The sequence below is a fragment of the Drosophila erecta genome, unplaced genomic scaffold, assembly GCF_003286155.1.
Source record: "Drosophila erecta strain 14021-0224.00,06,07 unplaced genomic scaffold, DereRS2 tig00000126-arrow-pilon, whole genome shotgun sequence".
NCBI classification, from domain to species: Eukaryota; Metazoa; Arthropoda; class Insecta; order Diptera; family Drosophilidae; genus Drosophila; species Drosophila erecta.
In genome coordinates, this window is record NW_020825209.1 from 3192490 (window position 1) to 3204365 (window position 11876).

The 11876-nt window shown below is 38.6% G+C and overlaps 1 protein-coding gene across 1 annotated transcript; it reads right to left on the minus strand.

The window, feature by feature from the left end:
• Positions 1–1551: 1551 nt before the first annotated feature.
• On the minus strand, positions 1552–11554 carry LOC6551062 (titin homolog). The gene is made up of 9 exons (XM_026982253.1): positions 11279–11554; positions 9845–10111; positions 6993–9779; positions 6318–6917; positions 5135–6260; positions 3059–5076; positions 2391–2990; positions 2103–2330; positions 1552–2043 (listed from the first exon to the last, which is right to left on the minus strand). The coding sequence occupies exons 1-9, from the start codon at positions 11381–11383 to the stop codon at positions 1828–1830; spliced, it is 7947 nt and encodes a 2648-aa protein (XP_026838054.1). The 5' UTR covers positions 11384–11554; the 3' UTR covers positions 1552–1827.
• Positions 11555–11876: the final 322 nt, after the last annotated feature.

The window sequence follows — 11876 nt, forward strand, 5'->3', positions numbered from 1 at the left end:
GACCAAACAAGCATACATGTGTATGTGTGCATGCACACATGTGTGGTAAATACCAAAGCACACACGCACATACAACAGCAAAAAACTGTTCAAAATAAATTGACCAAATCTGTTGGATAAAAGGATTTGAAAGCAATTAATTGCCAGCGCATAGAAAACATCAAAATACCCACACGCTTGCAATGGCTGCGAAATCTAAAACAACACATAGAAATAATAGCAACAAGAGGACAAAAAATTGCACTTCCCAAATGTATGATAAAATACAAAATCAATTAAATATAACAATTTTAAATTTTACAATGAACAAATATTATTTTCATTTGCATCGATATGAAGCGCCAGTTTATTTACCAAAAATAAGGCGGAGCCTAAAATACATATCTTGTAAAGCTGTTAGCTGCACAAATCAGTCATTTTTTTAATCATCCCATCATTAATTTTTGCGAAAAATGGTCAAAATTTAACATTTCAAGGCTTGAATGCCACTTTGTTGGAAATTTCATTCCGAATTCAACGGTGTATGACATTCTATGTTTGGAGAACTATTTTCTTAGTTATGAACAAAAAACAATCACTTTTGTACGGATTTTCACAAAAAAAAAATTTTGCCATTTTTCGCATTTTCGGAAAGGGGTAACATCATAATTTTTTGGGAAAAATCGTGAAAATTTTACATTTCTAGGCTTGAATGCCACTTTGTTGGAAATTTCATTACGAATTCAACGGTGTATGACATTCTATATTTGGACAACTATTTTCTTAGTTATGGACAAAAAACAATCACTTTTGTACGGATTTTCACAAAAAAAAAATTTCGCCATTTTTCGCATTTTCGGTAAGGGGTAACATCATAATTTTTTGCGAAAAATCGTGAAAATTTTACATTTCTAGGCTTGAATGCCACTTTGTTGGAAATTTCATTACGAATTCAACGGTGTATGACATTCTATATTTGGACAACTATTTTCTTAGTTATGGACAAAAAACAATCACTTTTGTACGGATTTTCACAAAAAAAAAATTTCGCCATTTTTCGCATTTTCGGTAAGGGGTAACATCATAATTTTTTGCGAAAAATCGTGAAAATTTTACATTTCTAGGCTTGAATGCCACTTTGTTGGAAATTTCATTACGAATTCAACGGTGTATGACATTCTATATTTGGACAACTATTTTCTTAGTTATGGACAAAAAACAATCACTTTTGTACGGATTTTCACAAAAAAAAAAATTCGCCATTTTTCGCATTTTTGGAAAGGGGTAACATCATAATTTTTTGGGAAAAATCGTGAAAATTTTACATTTCTAGGCTTGAATGCCACTTTGTTGGAAATTTCATTACGAATTCAACGGTGTATGGCATTCTATATTTGGACAACTATTTTCTTAGTTATGGACAAAAAACGACATATTTTTTCGAAAAATGATCAAAATTAAACATTTCTTGTGTTGAATGCCAGTGGACAGGACAAATGCTGACAAATTTAACGTAAAAAATTAGAATACCAATATTTTCAAAAATATGAAAATGAACTAAGAGAATGACTGTCAAAGACATTTTTTATCTACAATTTTTATAAAAGATGCATGAATAAGTTGTGGCATAGGTGTTTTTAATGGAATGTTTTATAAGAACAATTATAAATTTGTAGCCAGACGATTCATTATGTAATTGTAGTTTCTTCATTAATTGCGTAACATTATTTACCCAGGCAATTCATTTATAAGTGTAGATTCTTCATAAATTGTGTAACATGTATATGTAGATTATTCATAAATTTTTGACGTAACATTATTTAGTCGGGCGATTCTATATATAAAAGACTACATCAATTTCTTGTGTCCTCGATGGTGGTGAATAAGTGGCTTCCTATAAGAGAGAAGACGCCATTTCGTGGACCGCTTTCTTCCGATCATCTTCAGAACTCGCCTTAGTTTGCCTTTACGAAACCCAGTTTTTTGCATTAAAGACTCGATGCGTAGAAACTTGTATTCCTCATAGCAGCTAATCACCTTGCGATAGGAAGAGTTTAGTTCCAACTAAGGGAGAATGGATATGGAATAAACATGTTTAATCTTTTATAAAGTAAAGAGCCTACCGGTTCATTTTCTTCGGAGCTTGGGGAAAGACCCGAAACTTCAGCACCGTAGGCCTCCAGATAAAACTTGCTGATGCGCCATTTGGGACGCTTGATTTTGGCAATCCGCTTTAAGGTATTACGCAAACAATCTTTCGACAACTTAGTTCGGTCCCTGAGATCCTTGAGAGTCCTGTACTTCCGACCTGCGAATGCACTTCTGATTTTTTGGATCGGTCCAGATGTGCTCTATATAAAAAAAAAATTACGAAAAAGTACAAGTGTTCATTTTGAGAGTTTTATACGTACCTGTTCATTCGTCGCAATTTCATTCTTTTGAGCGTGATCAGTGGTCATTGGATTGATAGATTGACGGGAAGGTAACATATTTAGTGGATGATTCCCTTGCGCACTCCTCGGTTGCATACTTCTTGCAGAATATAAAGGTTGTTGAGCATAATTAATGGGATAGTTCGGACGGTACAAATCACTTCTCATCGGGTAGGGCGAGTTATAGTTCTGATAATGAATACCCATCGGATGGTTTCTGGGAGACGGCTCCCCTTGATAGGAGTAATTGGGTCTCATAGATTGGTTAATGTGATATGGTTGAAATCGTTGCATTGGATATGCCCTCTGATAAGACGGTTCCGCTGCTGCGTACATGGGCTGAATCATTCTCATTGGTGGGTTCATATTATACTGACTGCCTGATGGCTGCGTTGGATGGAACCTCTGATAGGGGTAAAAGCTCCTCGACGAGTAGGGGTATTGAAAATTCTGAAAGTTTGGCGTCTGATACACTTCCTGTAAACGTTGACTTCCGCTCACCGGCTCAGAGTGGTTAGGATTTATCCGACAATTATCAGCGCTTTTAGTTGCTTCAGCTTTTATCGGCGTCGATTTTTCCTAAAAAATGTTTAATATATATCTTGTAGAAAGTGCACATGGAAGAAAACATTCAGCTCAAATCTTACCTCCGGTATATTTTCCCCAAGCTTCGGAATTTTAAATTGTTGCACTGTCGTACTCTTAGGATCTTTATTTTCAGCATCATTTTTACGTTTTGGGACCTTGGATTTTACTTGTTCGTTCAATGGTTTCGAGGACCCGGGCTTTAATTGAGCAGTTTTCGGATTCGGAGGCTTTATGTTTGCTTCAGAAGTTTTTGGCTTGGCAACTTTAGAGGTACTTGTATTAATATTTAGCTTAGCAGCTTTAGAAGTACTAGGCTGCATATTTAGCTCGGAAGCGTTTGGTTCAGATATAATAGGCTGTAAGGAATTTACATCTTGTTCGGATATTTTCAGATTGCCGAGTTCGGCATTTGCTTCCGACATTTTAGGAATACCTGTATTAATATCTGGTTGAACAACATTGAAATCATTAAATTTCGCATCAAGTACAGTAATATTGCATACGGACGATATAGAATCTTGCTTGCTTATTGTTTTTCGGGGCTCTTGCTGTGCCAACTTTTGAAAATTTGGAGATTTTACTTCTGATTCAGTAATATTAGAATTACAGAGTTTTGACTGCGCAGATTTCGGATTAGGTTTTCTGTTTGGTTCAGAACTTCTTGGCTTAGTAAGCCTAGCAGCTTTAGAAGTACTAGGCTGCATATCTAACTCTGGCTCAGAAGTTTTTAGCTTAGCAGCTTTAGAAGTACTCGGCTGCATATCTAGCTCAGAAATGTTCGGTTCAGATATAATAGGCTGTGTGAAACTTCGTTTAACTGGATCAGGCATTTTACAGTTGCGCGGTTTTAGATTTGGTTGAGATATTTTCAGATTTCCGAGTTCGCCATTTGCTTTCGACATTTTAGGAATACATGTATTATTATCTGGTTTGACAACTTTGAAATAATTTAATTTCGCATCGGGTTCAGTAATATTGCATACGGATGATCCAAAATCTTCTTCGCTTATTGATTTGCGGTCCTCTTCCTGTGCCAACATTTGATAATTTGGAGATTTTACTTCTGATTCCGTAATATTAGAATTGCAGAGCTTTGACTGCGCAGTTTTTGGATTAGGTTTTCTGTTTGGTTCAGAAGTTCTTGGCTTAGTAACCTTAGTACTTGAATTAGTATAAAGCTTAGCAGCTTTAGAAGTACTAGGCTGCATATCTAACTCTGGCTCAGAAGTTTTTAGCTTAGCAGCTTTAGAAGTACTAGGCTGCATATCTAGCTCAGAAATGATTTCTTCAGATATAATAGGCTGTGAGAAATTTCGTTTAACTGGAACTGTTTTACTGTTTCGCGGTTTGATATCTGGTTGAGATATTTTCAGACTTCCGAGTTTGACATTTCCTTTCGACATTTTAGGAATACGTGTATTAATATCTGGCTTATCTTTGAAATCATTTGATGTCGCATCGGGTGCAGTAATATTGCATACAGACGATTTAAAATCTTGTTCGCTTATTGATTTTCGGGGCTGTGCCGACATTTGACTATTAGGACATTTTCCTTGTGATTCAGAAATATTAGAGTTAAAGAGCTTTGCCTTTTTTGACGACTTACGCTTTTTGGTAGAATGAGTTTTAAGAATACTGGCCTTAGAACTATTCGGGCTAGCGCCCGGTTCAGATTCAGTTGGTTCAACAATGTCAGCCTTACTTGGCTTAAGTTCTGTATCTTTTATTGAACTTGGAACCATCGCGAGAGATGATGCTGTCTTCTGGATTGACAATTCCAATTGGAATTGTTTTACTACCTGATTGTATGGATTATCTGCCAAACTAGAATTTGCAGTAGGCTCCTGGTCCTTTGCATTGTTATTCCTCGTTTTATTAACTTTATTTGGAGACCTTGATATTTGTGCTTCCTTTACCAGTTTCAAGGTCTTGTTCATAGGTTCAAATATATTTGAACAACTTGTCTTAACATCTGGTTCTTGACTGAAGTTCAGAGCCACCGGTAGAGACACTTCGCAGTCCGAATCCTTAAAAGGCTTTTTAATTGTGAATTGTGTCTCAGGATGTTTTGTCATAGCTGAAATAAATGAATAAATAAATAAATAAAATATAAATAAGTAAAATAAATAAATAACCTCCATTCAGTGAATTTTCCTTCAACTTCCGCGATTCGTGTCCTTGGCAATTTGGGGTCCAAGGTTTGTTGTGCTCATCTATCATATAGGTGCCCGGTTTTACCATCATTTTTGGATTACATCCATTATCCTCTGGTTCTTTCATTGAATTAACAGTCATCGGTAGAAAAATCTTAGAAGTGGTCTGCTGGATTGGCAGTCCTGCTAATTGAGTCTCGGGAAGGTTTTCCACCACATCTACTGAATTACCAGTTATATTAGAAATGTCTTTCAAAGGTTTTTGTATCGGTGCTCTGATTTTCTTCGGGGTCCTCAATGGTTTGTGCTTATGCAGCACTTTTAAGGCCTTGCTTATTGGTTCAACAATTTTGCGATTACTTATCTTATCATCCACTTCTTCAATCGAATTCAGATCCATCGGTAGAGATACTTTGGGCTCAGGGATTTTAATGCACTCCTCCATTCCTATTAGTACATCAGATTGTTTTGTTATTTGGTTGGTTTCAACATTGCCCCTTACAGTGGGGTAATTTAAATTTGTTTTTGGTGCATTCATAGGGGATAGAAAATTTATGACTGGTTTATTTGGCTTTATAAATGGTTCTACCATTATAGCATTAGATGTTTCTTTTTCTAAGCTGTAATTCAAATTTACAGGAATCGGTAAAGAAACTTTAGAATTGGGCACATCAATGGGATTCGGAATAGGCAACTGCGGCCCAGAATTTCTTTCCATTGGAATGTATAATTCAGTAGCACTTTTTATCAAGGGTATTTCACTTGTGTCTTGCGAAACCTCTTTCTGATAATTTATACCAACATTACCCGCTTCATGAATCTGTTTCATAGCCTTCCGCTTCTTTGCTTGATTCATTAGTTTCGACTCTGGGCGCCTTACACCTGCAGAATATTCAGAACTCCCGGAATCGGAAATCTTTAAAGCACGTCCCACAGCTCTTGGAGTGCAGGACCCAAGTGCGGCTCCATTGGATGATCTGGAAGCAGGTACTAGAGGAGCTTCAGGTTTACAAGCATTAAAATGTGGTTGAATTGGGCTGGGCTCTCTGAAGGACGTTTTTTGAAGATTTTTCTCGAATGGTTTAAGTGGCGGTACCAGTTGTACAACCTGAAATTAAACATTGCAACATTTCTATATATGCAATAATAAACAGTGTATACTCACAGCTTGAGATGTTGGTGTCCTCTGACAATTTACATTGGTTTCATGATCGCTCTCCGACGAAGAAGAACTGGATGACTCCTCGGACAGCATGGGCGCTGGCAAGTTGAACTCGAAATCATCAAATGGGTGCTTTGATATAGGCGATATAGGCCGAATCTGCACAGATGCCAGGTTTTTCAAATGCTCTTCAAATGTGATACACATGTGCTCGGGCGTGTTCGGTGGCGATGGTGAGTCCAGACGGGTTGGTTGACCCAACTGTACATTTATTTTTGCATTTGATTCAATTGGCTCATCCAAAAGTGGGGCCGACTTTTTTTTAAAAGCGGACGGTCGATGATGCCGAGCACGTGATCGTGAATGTCCCGTAGGGATGGGAGAGTCGGAAAAGTTCGAGGAGCTCGAGGAGGTCGAGCAGGTCGAGCATGTCGAACAAGACGAACTGGACGACTTGGAGGACCCGGATGAAGAGCTTGACGATGAGCTTGATGAAGAACTTGATGATGATGAACGAGGTGAATGCCTAGATACGCATTGAGATACGGATAGGGATTTTGATGGTGATCGCACATGACCTTGCGTAATCGAGCTGTTTGAATTCTAAAATGAGTGATATTTAAAGAGTAATTAGGGTGGAGAAAAATCTTAAAAATATGATATATATTTCACACTTACAGTAGTGTTTTGAACTGTCCCGCTATCGTTAACACTTGATATTTCTGATTTTTCTGCCTGCATCTTCGGTTCCTGGCTCTTTTTCATCTTGTCATTTGCTGGAAACCTTGGAGTGGCCTCGCATGAGCTGATCGTCCAGTTCGGAGGATTTTCGCAGGACTGTGACATATTGAAGTTCTCTACGATGTGCGGAGGAGGAGATCTAATTGGAGATATGGGTGTTATCGGCCCCTGAATGAGTATTTCGCAAATTGTTGATAGTACAGGCATAGATATAGTATTCATGAAAGTGGGATTATTTGCGAGCATGGGATCGATGGTTGATTCTAGAGACATAGGCTCAATGGGTGGCGGTACCTGTACACTATTCAGTGTTTTTTTTATGGATGCCTTAGGTTGTCTTGCTGCTTGGATCTTTGATACTTTTGGTTCCTTAGGAGTTTTGGGTACCTTGGGTACTCTAGGTGCCTTAGGCTCTTTGGGTGGCTTAGGCTCTTTGGGTACCCTGGGCGGCTTAGGTTTCTTCGGTATCCTAGGTGCCTTTGGTACCTTAGGTTCTTTCGGTACCTTTGGTGCCTTTGGTACTTTAGGTGTCTTTGGTACCCTTGGCGCCTTAGGTTCTTTGGGTACCCTAGGTGCTCGCTGTTTAGGCTTTGGCTTGCTTTGAGCAGTTTCTCCTTCCGGCGATACCTCAGAAAGAATATCCGTGCCCGATTCCTGAATTGGCACCTTCTTCACAGGTGTTTTTCTAGGAGCTTTGGGCTTGACTACCTTGTCAATCGGTTGTATAGATAAATTCGGAAGAACAGCAACTGCTGGAATCTGCTGAATCGGGGGGATTCCTATATCAGTTCCGACGGGCTCTACGTGTTGAATTGGTATAGTAGGTTCTGACACCATGACCTCGGTATGATTTTCTTGCAGTATATTTGTATCCACGGTCTTATTGGATCTTTTCCTGTAAGTTCGCTTGGCTCTGGGCTGAGGTGCCTGGGAAGCGATTTGAGGAGTTTCTCCTTCTGGCGGAACTCCAATGGGTATATCCTCTTGCGGAACCTTCTTAACAGGTTTCTTTCTAGGAGCCTTGGGCTTGCTAACCTTGTCGATCGGAGCAACACAAGCTGTAGGCATCTGCGGAATCGGTGGGATCCCACTATCACTTCCGGCGGGCTGCTCAAACTCAGTTGGTATGGTAGGTTCTTGCTCCATGACCTCGGTATGATTTTCTTGAAGTATATTCATATTTGTATTCTTGGCCTTATTGGCTTTCTTCGTGTAAGTACGCTTGGCTGGAGGCTTAATTACCTTTCCAATTGATCGTATTGGTAGATGTGGCACTGTTGGACCCTGAGGATTCGGTGGCATCCCAATATCAGTTTCAACGGGCTCCTCAAGTTCAGGTGGTACAGTAGGTTCTTGCACCATGACCTCGGTATGATTTTCTTGTAGTATATTCATATTTGTATTCTTGGCCTTATCGGCTTTCTTCGTGTAAGCACGCTTGGCTGGAGGCTTAATTACCTTTCCAATTGATGGTACTGGTACATTTGTTGGAACTGTTGGAATCTGCGGAATCGTTGGCATCAAATTCTCGGTTTCAATGGGGATATTAAATTCGGTTGTGGGTTCCTGCAGCATGACATCGTCATAATTTTCCTGAAAATTGTGTGGATCAAATGGGACTGCAGGCGACAGATTAAAGTTAGGAAAATTTGAAACTGTAGATTCTGTGGTCGCCTTGGTTTTCTTCTGCCTCTTAGGTCTTGCAGCCGCCCTTTCCTTTTTGGCAGCCTCCCGCAACATCTGGGCAATACTGGGCTTTGATGGTGCCTTAATGGTTCTTTTGACGGGCCTGGGCTTTTTGATCTTGTATATGGATCCTCTAGTTGGCTTCGCAGGTGCCCTATATGTTCTTTCATATGGAATAAAATCCATATTTATGTCGCCAATTAAATCATATGCGGAATTAGAATCCAAATTAGACTGTACGTCCATTGGGTGTGTTGCTGTATCACCGGAAGTAGTTGGTAGTTCATCAAAATCCAAATTTAAATCATCAATTATATCATAAACAGAATTAATATCCATATTAGATTCTATATCAGTTGGCGGATTGGTTATACCATTGGAAGTGGTTGGTAATTGCTCTACATCCATGTTTGTATCGCTTATGTCATAAAGTGAATTTGCATTTCGGTTAGATTGTGCAGCAGTTGGCTGAGTTATTTTACCACTGGGCTTATTTGAAAATTGTTCAAAATTCTTGGTTTCACCGCTGGGAATATCAAAAATAGAAGAATTTATATTCGTATTCTGTTGTATATCAGTTGCCTCTGTCTTTTTATCGCTAGACTTATTTAAAAATTGTGGGAAATTCCTGTTTTCATCGCTGGGAATATCAAAAATAGAAGAATTGAAATTCGTATTCTGTTGTATATCAGTTGGCTGTGTCTTTCTATCACTAGACTTTTTCGAAAAATGTGAAAAATTACTATTTTTATCTGTGGGAATACCAAAAATGTTAGAATTGATATTCGTATTGAATTGTATATCAGTTGACTGCTCTTTGTTACAACGGTATGTAGTTGGTAACTCATCGTCTTTTTTAATTAGCTTTCCAGGTTCGGTTTTCGACTTTTTCTTTTTCTTTAGCTTGGATCGTGATGCCTTCGATTTCTTTGGCTGAGCCAACTCCTCTTGACCATCAAACAGAGATTCAAATGCGTTTAGAAACGGATTATCGTTAACCGTAGGCATCGAATCCAGCTTGGGAGGAATAGTCATTCGCTGTGGAAAAAGTACATAGATCATTTTACTCAACTTATCAAAATGATATTTGATTTGATACGTACATCTCGAGTTGGATCCGCAGCGGAATTCTGGTTTTCCTCTTTCTTCATTGATGGTTCTGCTTTAGTCTGCTGATTGTGACCCTGCGATTGAGTCTGCAATGTTGCTTCTGCAGCAATCCTCGAAAAAGGTACATCCCGGTTTACCATATTCTCTGGTTGTATCACATTATCGGTAAGGGTCTGGCTCAGCTGATCCTGCCTAATGGCAGATTGATGTTCGTCCAATCCAATGGAGCTCCAATCAAACTCGTAGTTGTTAATCGGCTCCTGCAAATAATTATCCAATATTTCGAGTTATGTGTGCAAATTAAACATTCTTATAGCTAATAAGGAAGACCCACTGGAAGTCGCATCCTGGTTTCGGCATGGAGATCGATATAGCTCGCATGCTGCGAGGCGAATTCCATTAGATCCAAATCCATGCTGCTTCCTGAAACTGGCCTAATGCGATTGGCCTGAAAGCCAGAGACGAAATGAATTCAGATGGATTGTTGAAGTCGATGCTATGAAATGAAAAGCCAATGCTTTCTATGTTGATTTTTCTAAAGAGCCTTCAAAATCTAAATATTTATGAACACTGAAAAGCTGACAGTTCTCACTACTTGAATGGCAAATGCTTCTAAAAGGCATTTAATTTCCGAATTTTCCTTAGGAGCCTCTAATGTCCAAACAATAATTGGTTTCTATTCTACCATATCTAAATCATAACAAGAAAGAATTATATAGTCGAGTTTGTCAAATATCAGATACCAGTTACTCAGCTAGTGGAAGTGGGAAAAATTTTGTCGACTTTCTACAACATCATAACATCAAAAAATTTCCATAAAGACTGCCTTAAAACGACAGTAAAATTTCCTGCAAGCACTATGTCTGCCAAGGGATTAGGAAAACTGCATTTCATTGAAGGGATGGATAATGCTGAAGAATATATCAATATTTTAGGAGAAGGTTTACTACCATCAATACCAAGACTGGCAGATGGCAGGGCGGAACAAATTCGAACACAAAATTGACTGCAAATGGAGGTTTTGGATTGGCCATTAGATAGCACAGATCAAAGAAACAAGAACCATAGGACTAGATTTCTCGAGAACACTGCCAAAGTTAGTTTAAATCAATCTAAAAACGGGTTAAATGCGTGTTACACAATTCTTATGTTAATTAAATTGTGGTTTTCAGTGTAAATGTAAATCACTTTACCTGCGTTCGAATTGATAGTTGTCATTTGTTCTTATCTTTTAAGTCTACCGTTTGAATAAAATGCTCATGTTGTTGTGGTGGGAAAGACAACACAATAGACAAAATACATTGGTATGCGTTACCGAACATGCTGTTTGAACCGAATAGTGGTTTGGTGGCAAAGTAAAAGAATATATTTATGTATGTATGTACATATGTATGCAGGAAACTAACAAAAATCACTATAAAACTCACCTGCGAATAGGAGCTCCGCGAATTATCTTCAGTCCGATTATCAATATTACCGAAACCATAGTGGTCATAAGCACTCGCGGATCTATTGTTCTGGTGATAACTCATGATTGTGCGTTTTCGATTTATTTTTTTCGTTCAGCAGTGATGTTTGCCTGCTAGCTGAACTAATATAACTGAAATGAAACCTCTGCTCCATTGACAGCTCTGAACTCGTTGACGTATATGTCAGTGCTGCTTGGATTCAATTATACGACAACAACGCCTACGGCTTCGATTATTATTAAATACTAAAAGTTAAAAAAAAAAAATAAACATCAAATGATACAAATTATACCAAATGTACAGCCAAACCTGCCTGTAAGTATCGATGCTGCTCCGAAGATATTCCACCTGGCGGGCTAAATGCTTTGTTTATTAATGCGAATTTCAATTCGGGCAAATAATATGCTTACCTAATTTATGTATGTCAAAATTCCGATCGGCAGTTGCAGTTTGGTGGACCACAACCGAGGCTCCTTCGGATGGCCAGTGTTATGGTGGCTCCTGTTTGCCATTTGCCTTCATACGCACCGTTGAGCATGGGCATTTGTTTGCCAGG